General features: G+C 41.9%; 1 protein-coding gene across 11 annotated transcripts in view; it reads left to right on the top strand.

Annotated features, from left to right (window-relative positions):
- LOC149749789 (2'-5'-oligoadenylate synthase-like protein 2) overlaps nucleotides 1-20,594 on the top strand; it is a 69,028-nt gene that overhangs the window by 26,992 nt on the left and 21,442 nt on the right. For 5 of the 11 annotated variants that reach the window (XR_016392499.1, XR_016392496.1, XR_016392497.1 and 2 more), the window contains exon 4: nucleotides 14,761-20,432. Coding sequence is in view for 2 of the 11 variants with exons in the window: in XM_089908515.1 (XP_089764641.1) it covers nucleotides 18,981-19,075 (95 nt within the window). In the remaining 9 variants the exon portion in view is untranslated. Of the gene's footprint in view, nucleotides 1-7,799; nucleotides 8,286-14,760; nucleotides 20,433-20,594 lie in introns of those variants that run through there. The other 6 variants (XR_016392502.1, XR_016392501.1, XM_089908515.1 and 3 more) reach the window with 6 other exon arrangements.

The raw sequence follows: 20,594 nt of genomic DNA, 5'->3' as shown, positions 1-20,594 counted from the left end.
TATTGGTACTCTTCATTGGTGAGCCAAACAGAAGCCAGAGCAAGGACACTTACTAAGATAGGCCATGCAAGCCATCCATATAGAGTTGGGTGGAGAAAGGATGTGGAAGGGCAAATAGGACATATTTCCCGCAGGTGGTGAGCGAGCTGTAAAATCACTCGCCCTTCTAACATCATTGCCATTGCAGGAGCACGGAGGAGCAAGTGGTTAGTTCTGACTTGGCAGATCCAGGAGACTGTAGGACAGAACTGGTATATGAGTTGGGCTTTAAAGGTAGATTTGAATTTTAATGGAGAGTATGGAGTAAGAAATGGTGAAGAACCAAGGGAAAGGGAGATTCATTGCAAATGGAGAAAAGAAAAGTGGCATAAAGACAAGAAAAGTCAAGACTTACGGAAGAGATAGCAAATACTCTGCGTGTGACTGGAGCAGAGAATGGGTAGACAAAGGCTGGAAGTTAAGATGAAGTCATCCTTGAATAACATTAAAGTTTCCTCCTTTAACCTCAATTTCCACCTTCTACTCCCTTCACTAACATTGGAAAATTAAAAGTGAATTTGACTGGGTTGGTGGCAATGGCAGTATGAAGCAAAGAGAGGAGAATAAGAGTAAAAAATTTAGTAGTACCTTGGTGAAGCTGGGTAAATGATGGGTGGTGGTGTCACGTCAAAGCATGGGCAAGTGATTGTGACAAATATAGGCTTATTTCTTGACTATATGACTTCAGTTAAGGTACTTAAGCCCTCTAGGCTGCAGTCTCCCAACCTGTAAAATGGGGATAAAACCTCGCTTCCTCCAAGGTTTCTGTGAGGATCTAATGAGAAATGGAAGTAAGAGTTGAGTCCAGTAATCAGTTTTTAATACATATAAACTAATGTGAGGATAAGGGTAAGAATACTTGCTATCATTTATTGAATACTTATTATGTGTCCAATATTGTGCTAGTCTATTTACATATCTTTTCTTAGCTTTCTTTTATCTGCCTTTCTATAGGCAAGAGATAACTGATGGCTCAGTTATGAGGAAATGCAGTTGTGAGGAAAATGTCAGAGGGAAAATGTACCAGAAAGTTAATTCCTAATGGATCTGTCAGCCTTAAACAGAGCATGTCTGTGCTAAAATGTATAAAATATCTGTGCTAAAACTACTCAATTGGGCAAGTTTTGATAAAGTATTAACTTAATGAATAGGCATAAACAGCTTGGAGCTTTTTGGAGGGTATGTGGTAATCTTAGTATTGGTGTGATGACTTTTGAAAGTTCTATGGCGTATAGAAGTCAAAAAGAAGACCCGGAAATTGGGAGAACTCTCTCTGAAAGTTATTGGGGAAGTCTGGCTAGTAAGACTCCAAAAGGGAGAATCAGTAAGAGGCCAGGTTATTCATAGGCCTTCTAAGAATGTGTCCATGAGAAATATTTACAATGATTGGATGCCGGAATAAAGGAGAACACTGGCTCCATAAATGGTAACTTATTTTACACAAACAGGCTAATGATAAAAATAATGCAAATCTGATGGATTTTTAAGAGTTTCATTGACCAAACTGAGACAAAAGTGCATAACAGCTAGATGCTCATAGTTTTAATCAGTTCCCTTTGGAGTCAAGCAAAGATAGCACCTGAAATGGTAAGGGACGTTTATGCAAGGTCACCAAGATTTTTGGTGGTGCATTTGGGATATAAACCCATTTCCATAAGAATTCTTTCAGAAGTCAAATGTTTGCTTGTCAAAAAGAGCATGAACTTACTTCCAGGAAAAGTTCTTAAGAAAAAATAATTTGAGTAATGAAGAACACTGATGTAACAGTTACTTTAATTTAAGAACCCAGAAATAGAGGTAAAGAGTAAAGCAATTATGGGTTAAGAGTCTGCATAAATTCCCCTGGAAGGGGGATATGGTCAGAGATGGCAATTTGAAAACAGTGAGTCACCAAAAGTAAAAGTTTAAATTACAAGCTGTTTTGGGGGTCTTCAAGAGAGGTTTTATAGATAGAACAACAACAGCAGCAAGGATAAGATATAACGCTGTCATGTAGACTGCAGCCTGAAAAGAAAGCATTGCAGAAAAGCCACATCATCCTGAATTTATATTTCCGTGCATTTGAACAGATTGGAGAGCAGTAAAGTTGTTTTAAGAGCGAGTGATTTAAGTCAGCCAGCTTGTGAATAATACGAGATATTTTTGCATTTACATTAACTTATGTCCATAAATAACGAACTTTAACAATGAACAAAATCCATAATCCTGATAATGCTAAGAAAACTGGAAAGATACCTTTACCTTGAAAAGACAGGATAAAGAAGACAGCATAGAAATTTAGGGAGATTGCAGTTTTGGAAAAATCATATTAACATTTATTAGCTGCTACAGCTTTGAAATGTGATGATTTAAAGAAAGAAGTAGACTGTTGATTTCTAAAAGGTAATGTGTTGGCTGAAAGAGAAGAGAATCTTGTTGAGACCTAAAGTGTTCTTTTAAGGATATATTTCAATGTCATTTCAAAAAATAAACGCATTTCCCATAACAAAACAGTGAGGTTAATGGAATCATGCAGGTGAAAGCTTTTTGGCCCGAAGGAGTTCCATCCTTTGGAACAAAGTTTTATTGTTGAACACACCATGACCCAGGCCTGTGAGTGCCAGCACAGTGGCTGTTTTTACAAGATCTGGTACAATATTCACAGTAGTTCTGGCCTTAGCACTAGCCAAGGATCATTCTTTTTGTATCTTCCTGATTGCTTCCTCTACAGAAATGGGATAATCCCTCCTCTTCTAAACTGGAAAGTAGTTTCTTCCCTCAGTAAAACTAGTTTCTTCTCCAGGTTGAACTTTTCCAACTCTTAGAGGTCTAAAATGAATGATAGGAAACATACTATATTTGCATCTATTTTTATTTAAGAGTTATCTAAGGAGATTTATCTAATTAAATAGGAATTTCCTAACAGATGCCAAAATAAACAATCAACAAGTTTTCTTTAAAGATCATATATATTATATAACAAGATCCACCTAAGAGTTAAAATATAAGTAGGTATACAATTCAACTATTTGAAGATAATTTTTCTTCTTACCACTGAAGCAATAAGCAGGTAGTAGTACAATTTGGGGAAAACAATATTTCTGGCTTTTGTTTATTTTAATTTGTGATATTCATGAGATCTTTTGTGAAGCCTTTGGGTATATAGTAAAATTAATGGGTTTTTAACTTTGTATCGACTCGTACTTTTGTAGGTTTTAAATTTTTCTTCTGGCTTTAATTTATGCTATCTCCTTTTACTTCTTCATTTAGAAATAATGTATTTTTCTCAGGATTGCAATCTCAGTGCAGTCCTCTACTTTTCTATTTGTTGGACGTTCTCTTAGACATCTACATTTTTATCTAGTTAGTACCTTTTTAGTTTTTTATACAATTGATAAGAACTCTTTAATCTTATGAATTCTTTATATTTTCTCTTTGGAGACAAGATTTATAGGGATTTCCTTGGGCTTAAACTAGAAAGAAAAACGAATTTGCATATGAAATGTTGAAGGCTTTGTTACAAAGTGGACTAACATTATATGTATGTTTGAAATAAACTGCTTCAACCGGAGCACCTAGCTGTTAACCTCCAGATTAATATCTGTCATAAAATATGTGCGTGCTTCCAACACATGGCATTGCCTCCTATTACTGCATGTCCAGGAGAAATTGTTTTGTCTTGTAGCAAAAGACATTAGCTCTTTGCACATTTTTTTTTTTTTTTTTTAATGACAGCTATCCAAAAATCAAGCGTTCCCTTGTATGTGAGGACAGAAAAGGACAATTTTTAGACAGGTCTAATATCCAGTTGTACCTTTCAGTCACTTAGAGAGAAGGCTTAGACCCCTGAAGCCCAAAGTCACAGGTTTTTTAGGATTATGGTGGTATATACCTCCAGTTTATAGAAAAAAAAATGCGTTGTAGAAAATCCAAGTTAAATTAGGACTCAAATCCAAGTTAAATCTAGAACTAAAGTTTTACTGCCCCAAATACTTGTAAACTCTAGGTTACTGCTCTGTTGTCCATTTCATCAGTTGCAGAATATTCAAGTTAGCCTTTCAGTGCTAACAAGAACATAAAAATGCATTATGTCTAAAAGCAGAACATGATTGCCAAGGCAGATCTGCGCATTACCTGAGAGTTTGGGGGGCCACCCAAGCGGCATCTACTTGTTTGCTACTGACCTTCAGTTAGACTTGCTCAAGAATTGTTACAATGTAGTAACATACACCCTTATGTACTCTTGAGTTTATTGAAAACACACAGCAAATGTGCACACACACACACATACACACCAGCACACACCTACTCTAGAGCCTAGAATTTTAAGAGTCAGAACTTTTTACTTGCTTCTGGATTAAGATGGACCCTGTATTTCCTCAGCATGCTAATTAGAAACTCTATAAACAATTCAAAACCAGCTTAAAATTCTGTTTTACAAAAAAAAATTGATGTTAAATATTATCCTCATAGAGTTCTACTCTGACTTTTCAAATTGTTTTTTTCTCCCTTCATGGGATAAACAGTTAGGGTTTCTTTTTCTTTGTTTTTGTATCTCTCATTGTAAAAAATTCTATCTTGAAAGCTGATTTATTATTTCTTCCTTAGCATGGATGACATGGAAACAAAGATGATATTTCATCAGTCTTGTTTTTATTTAAGTTGAAAGGTTATATATTTCTACTGTCTACTGCAATACTGCTAAATATTTTTATAGTGCTTGTAAATCTTATGACATTATTTTTTTAGTTTGTATTTAAGGCATTTACTCAAAAGGGACCATATGCCTCAGTTCATGTCACTCTATCATCAGTGTGTATGGTCACTCTATTTTCTAATACTTTTAAGATTGGTTTTGGCCCCAACGTTCCTCTGCCAGATTTATTTCCTTTATTTTCCCCTATGTAGCACCATTTGGGCCATTTAATATGTAATCTCCCAACTCACCTTTATAGTTATTTTAAACATATGTATATATTTGAAATACCGAATTGTTTTGTATTTTCTAATTTTTGCAAAAGTAGTATCGACTACAAATCACATCCTATTCTTTTATTTTCTACTTTCATCTCTACACTTCCAGTGTTGAAGGCTGGACACATCTGCCCACTTTAGTACTCTGGCAATTAAACAGAACCCTCTTCTGGCAGAAGCCTAGTCGAATTTGGGGAATGTGTACAAGGAAAGAGGGCAGTTGCAGGAAGCAATTGAGCATTACCGGCATGCATTACGTCTCAAACCAGATTTCATCGATGGTTATCTTAACCTGGAAGCTGCTTTGGTAGCAGCAGGTGACATGGAAGGGGCAGTATAAGCTTACGTCTCTGCTGTTCAGTACAATCCTGATTTGTACTGTGTTCGCAGTGACCTGGGGAACCTGCTCAAAGCCCTGGGTCGCTTGGAAGGAGCCAAGGCATGTTATTTGAAAGCAATGGGGACGCAACCGAACTTTGCAGTAGCTTGGAGTAATCTTGGCTGTGTTTTCAATGCACAAGGGGAGATTTGGCTTGCAATTCATCACTTTGAAAAGGCTGTCACCCTTGACCCCAATTTTCTGGATGCTTATATCAATTTAGGAAATATCTTGAAAGAGGCACGGATTTTTGACAGAGCTGTGGCAGCTTACCTTTGTGCCCTAAGCTTGAGTCCAAATCATGCAGTGGTACGTGCCAACCTGGCTTGTGTACACTGCGAGCAAGGCCTGATAGATCTGGCAATAGACACCTATTGGTGAGCTATTAGATTGCAACCACATTTCCGTGATGCTTACTGCAACCTAGCCAACGCTCTGGAAGAGAAGGGCCGTGTTGCCAAAGCAGAAGATTGTTATAATACAGCTCTGCGGCTGTGCCCCACCCATGCAGACTCTCTAGCCAATATCAAAGGAGACCAGGGAAACATTGAAGAGGCAGTTCGCTTGTATCGTAAAGCATTAGAAGTCTTCCCAGAGTTTGCTGTTGCCCATTCAAATTTAGCAAGTGTATTGGAGCAGCAGGGAAAACTGCAGGAAGCTCCGATGCATTATAAGGAGGCTGTTCGAATCAGTCCTACCTCGGCTGACGCCTACTGTAATATGGGAAACACTCTAAAGGAGATGCAGGATGTTCAGGGAGCCTTGCAGTGTTATACTCCTGCCATTCAGATTAACCCTGCATTTGCAGATGCCCACAGCAATCTGGCTTCCATTCACAAGGATTCAGGATATTCCAGAAGCAATTGCTTCTTATCGCACTGCTCTGAAGCTTGAACCTGACTTTCCTGACGGTTATTGTGATTTGGCTCATTGCCTGCAGATTGTCTGTGATTGGACAGACTATGATGAGCGAATGAAGAAGTTGGTCAGCATTGTGGCTGACCAGTTGGAGAAGAATAGGTTGCCTTCTGTGCAGCCTCATCATAGTATGCTCTATCCTCTTTCTCATGGCTTCAGGAAGGCTATTGCTGAGATCCTTGGGAACCTCTCCTTGGATGAGATCAGTGTCCTTCGTAAACCACCGTATGAACATCCAAAAGACTTGAAGCTCAGTGATGGTCGACTGCGTGTAGGATACGTGAGTTCTGACTTTGGGAATCATCCTACTTCTCATCTTATGCAGTCTATTCCAGGCACGCACAATCCTGATAAATTTGAGGTATTCTATTATGCCCTGAGCCCAGATGACTGCAGAAACTTCTGAGCGAAGGTGATGGCAGAAGCCCATCATTTCATTGATCTTTCTCAGATTCCATGCAATGGGAAAGCAGCTGATCGCATCCATCAAGATGGTATACACATCCTTGTAAATATGAATGGTTATACCAGGGGTGCTCGAAATGAACTCTTTGCTCTCAGGCCAGCTCCTATTCAGGCAATGTGGCTGGGCTACCCTGGAACAAGTGGCGTGCTTTTCATGGATTACATCATCACTGATCAGGAAACTTCACCTGCTGAAGTTGCTGAGCAGTATTCTGAGAAACTGGCTTATATGCCCCATACTTTCTTTATTGGTGATCATGCCAATATGTTCCCTCACCTGAAGAAGAAAGCAGTCATCGATTTTAAGTCCAATGGGCACATTTATGACAATCGGATTGTGCTGAATGGCATCGACCTCAAAGCATTTCTTGATAGTCTCCCAGATGTGCAAATTGTCAAGATGAAATGTCCTGAGGGAGGAGACACCGCAGACAGCAGTAATAGAGCTCTTAATATGCCTGTCATTCCTATGAATACTATTGCAGAGGCAGTTATTGAAATGATTAACAGAGGACAAATTCAGATAACAATTAATGGATTCAGTCTTAGCAATGGACTGGCAACTACCCAGATCAACATTAAGGCTGCCACTGGAGAGGAGGTTCCCCGTACCATTATTGTAACCACACGTTCTCAGTACGGGTTACCGGAAGATGCCATTGTGTACTGTAACTTCAATCAGTTATATAAAATTGACCCATCTACTTTGCAGATGTGGGCAAATATTCTGAAGCGTGTTCCCAATAGTGTACTGTGGCTGTTGCGTTTTCCAGCAGTAGGAGAACCTAATATTCAACAGTACGCACAAAATATGGGCCTTCCCCAGAACCGTATCATTTTTTCACCTGTTGCTCCTAAAGAGGAACATGTTCGGCGAGGCCAGCTGGCTGATGTCTGCTTGGACACTCCACTCTGTAATGGACACACCACAGGGATGGATGTCCTTTGGTCAGGGACACCCATGGTGACTATGCCAGGAGAGACTCTTGCTTCCCGAGTTGCAGCTTCCCAGCTCACTTGTTTAGGCTGTCTTGAGCTTATTGCTAAAAATAGTCAAGAATATGAAGACATAGCTGTGAAACTGGGAACTGATCTAGAATACCTGAAGAAAATTCGTGGCAAAGTCTGGAAGCAGAGAACATCTAGCCCTCTGTTCAACACCAGACAATACACAATGGACCTAGAGCGGCTCTATCTACAGATGTGGGAGCATTACGCAGCTGGCAACAAACCTGATCACATGATTAAGCCTGTTGAAGTCACTGAGTCGGCCTAAATAATGACTGTGTGCACAGGAGAATTACCCTGTACCTGAGCCTCAACCTTCCGGGGGAAAGGCAACTACTTTCTCCTTATCTGTACAATACCATGTTGCAGATGGGTGACAGACAATGATAAGATAGCACAGCCAGACTTGCTTCCTGCATGATCATGATCACGATAGGGAGAGACACAAGAGATGGGAAACTGCTGCTCCACAAGGAGTCTCCATAGAATTTTGCAGCATCCAGGTGTCTGGAAGGTCTGGAAGGTAAGTCTGGAAGGTCTGATCTCCCTTGGTCTTCCATGGGATGGATGGTTAGTGTGGAAGGGAGATAGAGATTGCCCAGCCGTTTTGTGATTATCATGGATTGATTGAGTCTTCTGGATTAATATTTTTCTTTATATTTTGGGTATTGGAGCTTTTAAAAATGTTTGGTTTCAGGTATTTTTATTCATGTGAAGTGTATATGATTCTCTTGAGATAAGGTTTTAAGCTAAAATATTCCTTGTTTTAGTTTCTGAACTCTACAGATAAATGGGGACTTTGCTGCTGTAGTCTTTTTATAGGTTTTATAAACCACTTGAGCCTACATCAGTCATTTTAGTTTGTGACATAATGTTTGGAACTATCAGTGCTTTGTTGGTTTATAGATGATGGCTTAAATTCTTTTCCTGGTCCGCTTCCTTCTTCCCTTTCCCCCACTTTAAAAATTCTCCTGTAACTTGGCTAACAAAACACCAAGTCTGATTCAAAACCTCCCGGAGTGTTTCTCTTAGCTCGAAGGGACTGTCCCTACTTGTTCCCCTCCTTGTTCCATTCCATGGGAGATAAATCACCAGGGCCCAGAAATCAGAAAGAATGTAAAATGAGACAAGCAAAGCTGTCTCCCCCCTGCACATGCAGGTTATTTTTGATGCTTCTGGGTTTATGGGTTTTCTCCCAGGGAAGTTAACCTTGAGCCGAGACAGTCTGTAGATAATGTAAACCACCATCTGGCAACCTTCCTTTTTCTAGTCTATATAATCTGCAACTGTAGCAGGAAGGTGTGAGTCTTCCTTTGGTTCCAGAGTGAAATGCGAGTTGGAGTTGGAGTTGGAAAAGAGGCCCACAACCAAGTGTTAGAGAAGGAAATGTGAAGTCATTAGTGAAAAACCAGGTTGAAGTTAAGGTGAAGAGGCATGAGGAAATGGTCAACTGTTACAGTATTACAAAGATCATCAAGAAGCATATCCATGAATGTGGTTTGTATTGCAATCTGCTGAAAAAGAGACAAGTATCCTGGCCTGGCCTTCATGGAGATTATATTTTATTGATTCTGATAATAGATTATTGTTGAAAAGGGCCTCCTATAAATTATAACCATGCAAAGGCAGCAAGATAATTTTTTTTCTTTATGTATGTGTTTCTCATTCCTACTCACTTCTCTCTTAGGGGAAGAGAAAATCACACACAAAAAAATGTCAAGTCTCAGCTATTCCTTTTCAAAATAATTTTTTTCCAAATTCCAGTGGAGGCAATAGGTTAACTGTTAAGATTTGTAAGGCTCAAAAAGCTAGATTTTTTACAAAGTGTACCCAAATTTTATTCTATAGCTAATAGCTTTGGAAAGAATGTGTCATGATGCAAAGTTGGAAAAAGCTGGTTTTTCTTCCGTGAATGACTTCAGTGTGTTGGGAGAAGAGGCAGAGAAGAAATCAAAGTAATTAAACATGGGGTGAGTTTTCCTGATAGGGGACTCTAGTGCTTTAAAATAGACTAGATAACCCTAGGGATAAGCTGAGGGTAGAACAGACCAATGCCTCATTTCCAATCTGGTACCCTGGAAGAAAACAGTGTATTTCCTTTGAAGTCTTGAGAGGTTTCTCTTCTGCTTTGTTTTGGTTTTGGTTCATTTTGTAATCAACCTTATTAAGGTATCATTTACATACAATAAAATGCAGACATTTTTAGTCAATAGTTCAGTGACTTTTAATTAATGTATACATTTGTATAACTACCACCCCCATAAAGATAGATAACAATTCTAAAACCCTAGAAAGTTTCCTCCTAGGCTTTTGCAAAAGTATCCCCATCTCCCACCCCAAGGCAACCACGGATCTGTTTTTTATCTTTAGAGATGACTTTTGCCCAGTTTAGAATTTCATGTAAGTTGAATAATACAGTAGGTGCCCTTTTGATCTGGCTTCACTTGCTCAGCATATAGTTTTTGAGATTCATTCATGTTGGGATGTTTTAAACCAGGACTTTAGCCTGGGTGGCTGATGTTGTCTGAAGGCACTTATAGGTACATCTGAGTCTCTGGCATTGTCACTGTCTGTTCTTGGCTCCGTATTTTCAACTTTACTAAGCAGCACAAGGTTGAAGTAAGGAAGATCATTGTCAGTATAATGGAGGTGAAGTGGGTTCTGTTATATAATATTCTCAGCAAAAATTGACCTGCTTGGAATCATTGTGTTGATAATTGACAAGAATACTCTTCTTCCAAAAACCTTGGTACTATAAAACTTCTAAAGGACGCTGTCCTAGGACTCTTTTAGTTTTCATTTTTTGGGAAACATTTCTGGAAAATTCAAATGTTCACAACCTGAAAGAAGCAGTTATTCACCTGAAGGCTGACTCTGCTAAAGTTGAGTTGTCCGACCTTTACATGCTGATAGAAGCCAAATAGCCTTGCAAAACAATGCTCTCTTATTGGATATAAGCATATAGATTGTTTAAGATGGACGTATATATGCAGTAAAGTGAAAAAACAGAGAATCTTTGGGTTTCCCTTGCTGGGTTTTTTTTATTTTTTCATTTAAGTTTCTATAGCGTATGCTAATAATTCAGGGTAACCTCAGGTTAGTTTTAGTTCCACTCTTTACATAAATGTTGAAGTACTCCATACCCACCGTTTTCCTACCTTCCTTCTTTTCTTCCATCTTTCCTTTCTCACTTCTTATAATCCATTATACTTAATCCTGCATTTGCTGAGGTGGCACTTAGTGTAGGAAAATACTGTGAAATTTTGCTGTTCAGAATGCATGTTGACCAAATTCTATATTGAGAAAAGGTCTGAATTTACCCAGAGTAACCCTTTCTCAGCGTCTTTGAATAAAGGCCATAGAAAGTGGGCTCTATATAGTATCCTGACAGGTATGTAGAATTCATAGCAATTGCCCTCAAAGAGCTTACCTATCGTAGATGCATATGAATGCATTTAATGATTGCTTTATTGGCAGCAGTGCCATCATACATGGTCTGTTTGGTTTTATATCATTCTCATTACCTGCTGATTACCACTGTATACATTGCAAATGGAATGGTTTCTATGGCTTGTGAACTTAACGGCCAAATAATATGTAATTTATTGCACACTTTAGTGTAGAAGATGGAGACTCCATAACTTTTCGTGTGTGCTTTGCCCCTTTGGAATGTATTACCCTGAGATCAGGCAAAGTAATAAATTTATTTCAAATGTGCGTGATAGCTAAACATCAGTTAGGAATGGTGGGCAATATTTCTTCTTCCAGCAACATAACAGTGTTTAAAGACTAAGCCATTGAACGTGGAGTTACTGAACATGGGACTCAGTTCACTGGGATCCCTTCTTAGAAAAATAAAGCAAAACTTGAATTGGATTTGTGTGGCTTATTCAAGTAGTAACTTATCAGCTACATCTTGAACTTAATTTGTCACAAACATTTGGTATTTTATTAACTCTCTTCCCCTTCTTCCCCCGACTCTCACGAGAATGGATCATGAGTATCTTAAAACATACTAAGTCGTCTTCCATCCCTGTTACTCTAACTACAAGAGCACACTTTCCTTATCCAATGCAACTTACTGTCTTTTAGAGTAGCTGTGCTTTTAATTCTGTACAAAATTACAACCAGCAAAGAGAAACATTTTCAAGGAGCCACCACATTGTAGAGCTTTAGAAAGAAGACTTTAGAATTAAGGGCAAATATATCAATTTATAGCTAAAGCACCTGAGGCCTAAAGTAGGCAGGTTACCATCGAGGTCAGGGAAAGTGGTGGAAGATCAGGTTTCAAGCTGAGGAAGAGTCTAGAGGGACTCAATCTGAGCAGGTCAAAAACTGAAATGAGACGACGAATGTTCTGGGAAGGCTGGCATGTGGCCTCAAGTGTGGGATTCAGACACGGAGTGGGCCCGGGGGGAACTGAGCTTCTGCAGTAGGCAGAGAAGTCCACCTCCTCTCCGGAAAGTGCCGCTGACATCAGGGAGTTGAGGGGAAAGAGCAATGAGTTCCAGTCCACCTGAGAAAGCAGGCCAGTCTGATTAACTCTGAATTTAGGCTTATTTCAGATACTTCTTGAGAAAGAACTTGGACAAGAGCAAGTCCCACGCAGCCTCTTTTAAATCCATGCCCAGTATTTTCTGGTGGAGTTGCTTAAACCCTCCAAGTGACTCCAGCATTTTAATTTCACTCTGTAAATAATTCCGACAGTTCTATGATTGATTATTTAATGGGCAAATAAGTAGGGTCACAAAAGAGTGTGAATGTATTTTACAGAATGAGGATGGGCGGGGTGGAGCAGTCTGGAATAGGACACCAATAAAAAGGGATCTTGGTAAAGAAGAACGTCTATTAGAAATGGAGAGGAATTCGCAAGGAAATTAGTGCCTGACTCCACGCCCTTCTCTCTGCATGTTTAAAAGCTAGTTTCTAATTTTATTTTCATAGGAGATGTCTCTGTGATGAATTGTCTTTTACCTCCACACTAGTTATCACATGGACATATTGTGAAGTTTGTGTGAGAGAAAGCAAGTATTAGAATTTCTCTTGCAAGCAGCCATAAGCACTGCCTGGAACAGTCTAGGATAGAAGGAGAAGGAAAGGAAGGTGGAAACAAAGGAGAAAGACAGCTGATGATGCTGGAGTCTCTCGCTGGGATTTGTGGTATCTCATTTTGAAACTAAGTACAGAAAGTCAGAACTTGACTGATTGTTTCTTGATCACGGTTTGTTTTCATTTTTGCTTTTTTCGTGCTCTCTCATCAGTTATTCCAGCCAGTGCCATGTCATTTTCAGTTTCAGTAAGTAAGCATGCCTGTCTTGTTTCCATTTGCATTATTCATGCAAACGTTGATTGAACTGATGACCCCGAGTTATCACGGAAACATTAAATACACCAGTGGATACATTTCTTAATTTTAGAAAAAAATTACCGAGTGAAGGTTAAAACAACTCCTCTTCATTTTGTCATTTTAAAAATACTTCTCCTAACATGCAATACCTCATTGCCTAACAATGCCAGATAAATGAAGAATTCCTATGTATTCCTGAATGCAGGCTAGTCTGTATATTTTTTGGCAGGTATGACCGTTACCGAGGGTAACGGCCTGGCTTGCTGGCCATGTCCTGTCTCCTAGAAAGTTGTACTTTCTGTTTTCTTTCAGTTGGTCCATTGGATATCAGAGGTGAATTTATAAAACTATACTTCCCTTTACACTTACTTTGTTTTGTTTTGTTTCCCTTGAAGACTAGTTGATTGACAATGTTGTGTTTCAGGTGTACAGCTAAGTGATTCAGATATATATATATTTCTTTTTCAGATCCTTTTCCTTTATAGGTTATTACAAGGTATTGAATATAGTTGCCTGTGCTATACAGCAGGACCTCGTAGTTTATCTACTTTATATATAGTATACCCTTACTTTCTGTGATCCACGCTGGTCAGACCACATAATTATTTTCACTTCTGATATAATTTTTTCCGGTCCAACCTCAAATCTTTGATAAGAAGATATTTTAAAATAAGTTTAGCATGTGTGTGCTCTAAATCCAACAGTAGTTATTAGAGATATGATTTTGCACTAGGTATTCCTCCCTTTTTTGTTCTTGGCCAACCAATTGAAAATTAGTTTTTATTTTCTGGTTGATTTGCTAGATGTTTATGACTATAATAAAAGTCTTAAATTTTGTCTCATATCTTAAAACACAATCTGAATTAGCAATGGATATTGTGCCATACATAGGGGCTGTGATATAAATATAGTTTCTAACTTCAAAAACATATAACCTAGAAGGGAACACAGACACATATGCAGCAATTATGGTAACTGCATTTGTTTACTAAGTGAAATAGTACTGAGATGGATAAAGTGCTAGCGAGCCTTGAACAGGCAAATCAGCTGCAAAAATAGATGCGCAGTTCTTTAAAAATCTTTTTAACATTTTTCCAGGTACATGTAGAATATAACTTAGCATAAAAACGGTATGGGTTTGAGGATATGGGGAGGGGGAAGGTTAAGCTGTGACAAAGAGAGTGGCATGGACATATATACACTACCAAACGTAAAATAGATAGCTAGTGGGAAGCAGCCACTTAGCACAGGGAGATCAGTTCGGTGCTTTGTGACCACCTGGATGGGTGGGATAGGGAGGGTGGGAGGGAGACAAAAGAGGGAGGGGTTATGGGGATGTATGTATATGTATAGGTGATTCACTTTGTTATAAGGCAGAAAGTAACACACCATTGTAAAGCAATTATACTCCAATAAAGACGTTAAAAATAAATAAATAAGTAAAAGAAGACTGACTCATCCAATTAAAAAAAAAAAAGAAATTCTCTCATCCTGGATTCAAGAGAAGGGATGAAGTAAAAGGATGAGGAAGAACAAGAAGAGGAAATGTGAGCGTGGAGAGGGTAGGAGGAAGAGCAGAAGGCAAATAAGTGTATGTGCTTCTCTTGCCATCCCTGACTTTTTTTTTTTTTTTTTTTTTTTGGCGCTTCAGGAAAACCCAAAAGCCAGAGAAGAGCACAGAGGTGCTCACCACTGCATGTGAACAAAAAGGTGGAGAGAAGAGAATGGTGGTAATCTGCGCAGGCAACTGGAGGATGACCTGAGTGCATCTCGCCAGGGAACAGTCCCCGTTCCATAGAATCCCTGAAGATGCCAGGCTCTTATGTTTAGATGGGGGGCCGAAGGTGTCTGTGGGGTCATCACGTACATCACTCCTGGAGGTGTTGTTCACATTGTGTTCTTTGTAAAGAGTGTCCCTGGTGAGGTTCAACATCTCCCTCTGCAGGACCCAGCCTTGCCCTCCCAACCCGCCAAGGTCAGCAGACAACATCCCCAGTTAATCCCCAGGTGTGGTGAGATATCTGGAGTGGCCCTGGTACCCCCCAGTTCAGGCGTCCTGGGGAAAGGGTGAGGAGGACAGAGGAACCGGGGCTTCTTCTCATGCAAGCAGACAGCTCACCTGGCCCAGCGCTGCTGCATCCCTGTGGGCACACAGTAGCCCTGTCATCCGGTAGGGGACACTGCAGGATCCACACCTGGCTGGGATTTGCCCAACCCCTGGGGACCCCTCAGCCTCTGTGGAGCCCCACTGAAGGGCCTGGGTCACCTCATGGCACCATTTCTCAACCTGAGGTTCTATAGATTTTTCATAGATGTGTAAAAATTGAATACAACACACACACAAAATGAAGGCAATTCAAAGCAATGCTAATTTAGGATGAGTTAAAGGGCCAGGATTCCAAATTAATTATGACCTTAAAATTAGATAACAAATACATCTGGTTTTATTACATGCTGAAAAGCAGTGTCTTCTACAAACTTTTCATGTTGGGATACAGCAAAGCTATAGAATTTATGATTCTGTGACCACAGCATCAGGATATTTTTAAATGAAAAAGCACAGGCAAGTTTGGCTGGGGTGTTAAAGAAAGAAAAACGATTATTAGGGGAAAAGGGAACATTGCGGTTCTCTGCCCACTTCCACTGTGCTGGTCTCATGATGGGCCGTGTTGCGTGTGGGCTGGAGGGACAGGGTCACTACTCCCACCTGTGTCATCAGACCTCCCACTCCTCACAGCGCCCAGGTGGGAGGGACCCACACTTTTCAACCTGGAGCCCCAGTGCCTCCCCTTTCCTCTGCATCACTTTCACTGTTCAGGGGACCAGTCGCTCGAACGCCGCCCGGCCAAATGCCCAGGTTAAATCGCCCCTGTAGGACAGGTCTCTCTGCTACCAGAACACACTTGGCAAAGAGCAGCAAACAGGCCCCAGTGCCCTGGGGATGTGAGCCCTGGGGATGTCAGGGCCCAAAGTCACTTGCAGGGTCTGAGTAGCCCCCTGGGTCCCACACAGCGACCCCAGGGAGCCCACCTCCCCACTGACTCCAGTCCCTGCCTTTGTGTGGCAGGTTCTCGTCTGACTCCTGTGAAGACTGTGACCTGGAGGCCTCAGCCTGAGACTCAGAGGGGATGGAGCTTGTGCAGCGTCTGGCAGCTTAAATGAGACACGAGGCCAAGGAAGGAGGGCCGCCTCTCTGCTCCGCCTCCGCTCCTGAGTCAGGTAGTGAGTGCCGGTTACTTCCTGTCGGAGCTGTACATATTTAGCATAATTTTAGATATATGTCTTACTTTTAACAGTGAAAGGCTGTTACATCAAACAAAATTGATCTCCTCTTTATTTTTTTAAACATTTCTATGTAAAATAACACACAAGTATAGAAAGCACCCTCCGCAAAGGGAGGGCTCAGTGAATTACAATGGGCGCTGCACTCTGGGGAGCAGTAGTTCTTCCCTCTGTAAAAGCCCAGATGCTTCAGAGAAGCTCCTCTCAGCTTCCTTACTCTGGCCCCACCTCCACAGCGGAAATCCCAAAGGGACTGGATTCTCCCAGCCCTCCAGCACCCTCCACTACTTTCTCATTGTGCTGCCACACTCATTTTGAGTTATTTGTGTGTAAATCACTGCACTTGGAATATACATGGAGTAACTGACTTCATTCTTATAACCGAATAAGTTAGCACTTATTCTTCGACAGGGGGCGGCCAGAGTGCTGGGGACGTCCTGTATATTGAACTGGGTGTTGGTAACAGATGTGTTTATATTTACAAGAAACCATAAAGCTCTATGCTTAAGATCTGTGCCCTGTACAATACACCAAGTAAACTTCAATTAGAAAGAGATGCCAAAAAAATTTCCCCACAAAACAAACTTCAGGGCCAGGTGGCTTCCTCTGATTTCTACCAAACATTTAAGACAGAAACGATGCCCGTCTCCTACACACTCTTCCAGAGAACAGATACAGAGGGAACACACCCACACTGCTTTCATCGGACCAGGAGAATACTGATGTCATACCAGCAGTAGATATTACAGGACAGGAGAAATTCCAGGCTAAACACTTCTGAATGTCGATGTCAAAATCCAAAAGCAAATATTAGCAGTCTAAACCTAGAGGTTTTCAGAAAGGAAGGAAACTGGGATTTCGTGGCGGTATTTCCAGTGGTTGATGTGGACAGGATCACTGGGTGTTTGGGCGCTGCCTGGGAACGTGGAGAGAAGGGACAATGCCATCGGGTTAGTGGAATGAACATTTGGTGACAGAGATTAGGAGGGCCTGGGTCATCCTCAGAGACAGTCCTGGGATGGGGTCTCTAGGCTGTGGCTATGGAGGGGTCCCTCTAGAAGGGCATGGGCCTCTCTCCTGTGCCACTGCAGGGTCTAGGGATGGATGAGGAGTTTGTAGGGGCTGGATTTTGATGAGGAAGGATGAGCAGGGAAGGTGCGCCCTCAGAGCCAGTGCGGCCACGGCCCCTCCCCAGCCAGGCCGTAGCCCAGGCTACTCAGACAGTTGCTCACATCAATAGGCGACAGTGGGGCACGCCAGCTTCACCCACTAAACCACCAAGCACAGCCCAGCAGGCCACTGTCCTGATTAATCAGCACTAACTGTGCATCCAGGGCTGGTTGTTGAAGACCAAGCTAATTTGTTAGAGACGTGCCATGTGGGCAACTGGCTTGGAGAGACCAGGGCTCTGAGCCACGTGGAGACAAGCCGACCACTGGTCAGACCACCAGGAGGCTCACCCAGTGTGTGAGGACGCTGAGGGAGGAGGGACGTAGATGGGACCCCCTGATCCTTCAAGGGACCTTCTTTCAGGGATATTTAAGAGCTGTGGGGTCAGGGATCAACATGTAAGGGAGGCAGTGGGTCAGGCTTGGGCCCTCCTGTTGGCTCAGACCCTTCCTGTCCTTGGAGCAACCATGGGGCAGGCAGGAGGCTTGGGGGGATGGAGGGAGGGGAGCCCTGGGCTCAGGAGTCCAGAGCACCATCTAGAGGATTCAGGGGTTCAGGGATTTCTGTCCCAGGGAACCAACTACATTCCTGTCCCACATCCATCTGTCATCAGCTTTGCGACTCCGGGAAAGTCACTTAAAATCTCAACATTTTAGTGCCATGTACCATAAAATATGGTTCACAGCACCTGCCATGAGTTCCCCACGGGGCTGATGTGGGGATCACAGGAGATGATGACAGATATTCTTCACAAGCTCTAAAGCATCACACCCATAACCTTCCCCACTCCCCTGCCCTGTGGCATCCAGGTGCCCTCTCTGGAGGCAGCACTACCACATGTCTTGCTTATTCTTCCAGACATTTAATATTTGAACACTTAGGTAGCACTTATGAAGTAAGCATCATTTTTCATCAGGGTCTACCTGATTTGCTGTATTAAGCTTCATCATGTAATACTAATAAGTGGACCCTATTAACATTTCCACTATCACAGAACAAGGAACTGAGGACAGAGGGTCTGCATAACTTTCCCAGGTTCATGTGGCTTCTGGTATGATTTGAATCCAGACCATCAGGCACCAGCTCCCACTCTGTCGGTCACTGTGCTGTGCTCCCTTTCTATATTATCTCACTAAATGAAGTCATGTCCCGTGCAGTCAGCCTGCTGGCTATTTTAAGTGCACACCACATTGCAACACCCTCTTCTCAGCCCAGCTTCGATTCACGTGACTCCCCTAGACTCCCCTAGGAGGCTGGTGAACAAAGAGAACAGACGTGTGACCTGGGAATGAATTGACACCTCTGCATGGTCTTCTCCCAGCAACATATCAATAGTTCTCTCAGTTTTTGTTGTGTTTTCCAGGATCATGACCCGGGTACCAAGAAGAAAAGGAAGATTATAAAGGAATCAAACACAGGATGCACAAGAATATCATCTGTGATCAAGATAATCTGCTGGCCATCCGCAGCGGTGGTTCAGGCACATCAGAATCAGCATCTGGCCAAACAACAGGGTAGGGACCCAAATAGCACCCCCACTGACCACTCCATTGAAGGTACTGTGGAACTAATACCAGCAAGTAGATTCAGGAGCAATGGCTGTAGTTTGTACAGCAGAGCCTGGATCTGGCTGAGGGAGGATTGGGCAGGGAAGGTGCCCACTCAGAGCCCGTGCAGCCACTGCCCGCTCTTAGCCAGGCCTTAGTCCAAGCTGCTCAGACGATTGGTCAGTTTCTAGTCAGTGAGACCCTGGGGGCCTGTAACCTTCATGTGTTAAGCCACCAAAACACGAGCCCAGTAGACCCTGTTCCCAGCTAATGAATATTAACTGCTCATCATCCGGGTTTGATCAGTTGAAGATGATGCTAATTCTCTGTGCAACTGTCATGTGGGCAGTTGGTTTGGAATGTCCTGGGTTTTGAGTCAGTTAGGGAGTCAAGTAGACTACTGGTCATTCAGGGTGGTCACCTGACCACCAGGAAGTCTCACTGCAAATCAGCTGCTAGAATCAAGTGCTGAGGGGGAAGGGAGGGGAGATGCACACATATTTGGATACCCTGGTCCATCAGGGGGTCTGCATTTGGGGGAAAGACACTGTATTTGGGGTCAGGGATTGAAACGTAGAGCCAGGAGGTGGGTCCAGGTTTGAGCCATTCTCTTGGGCCAGGCACCTCCTCCGAGTACCAGCTGTCTCCCTGCAGCATTCTTGGGGCAGGAGGATGTGGGAAAGGGAGTGAGGAGAGCTCTTGGTTTGTGTATCCAGGGTATGATCTCATGTCCATGTGTTCCGGAATCTCTGTCCCTCCCCTGCCTCAGACCCATCACTCATCAGTGTTGTGACGCTAGACAAGTTACTCAATCTGCCTAAATTTCAGTGCCCTGAACCATAAAATATGGGTCACAGCCCCTACTCTGCCCACCCCACAGTGCATCACAAGAAATAATATTCTTTCCATGAGCTCTAAAACTTCTTACTCGTGTCATCAATGTGAAAAAGTAGGCTCTATCCTCCTATTTGTAGCCTCCTAGGTGCCCTTTCTGGAGACAACCTACTTATTCTTCCAGGCATTTAATACTTGAACATTTATGTAGGTAGCACTTATGAAGTACCCATCATTTTTCTTCAGGCTTTGTATTTACTAATTTTTAGCCTCAGAACATAATACGAATAAGCAGGTCCTACTAATATTTCCATATCCCTGGCCAGGGAACTGAGAAACAGAAGAGCTAAGTAACTAACCTTCCCAGGTACACATGGCGTTCGAATAGGATTTGATTTCAGGCCATCAGGCACCAGCACCCATACTCTCCCTCATTGTGTTGTGCTGACTTTGTACTTGTCTCATGTAAATAAAGTTATTTTCCCCATGGGATCAGCCTGTTGGGTATTTTAAGTGCACGCTAAAATGCAAGGTCCATCTTCATAAGCCCTACTTTGATTCAGGGGACTCCCCGGGCAGCTAGTAATAAGGAGATCTGAAGTTTCACCTGTGAATAAGACTTTTGCCAGGAAGATGTCAACACCTCTCACTA

This window comes from Delphinapterus leucas, chromosome 3 (genome assembly GCF_059928025.1).
Source record: "Delphinapterus leucas isolate spDelLeu-1000000601 "Yukka" chromosome 3, BTC_Dleu_Yukka2, whole genome shotgun sequence".
Lineage (NCBI taxonomy): Eukaryota > Metazoa > Chordata > Mammalia > Artiodactyla > Monodontidae > Delphinapterus > Delphinapterus leucas.
Note: the sequence above shows the minus strand (reverse complement) of the source record. Positions and strands in the feature narration are given on the sequence as shown.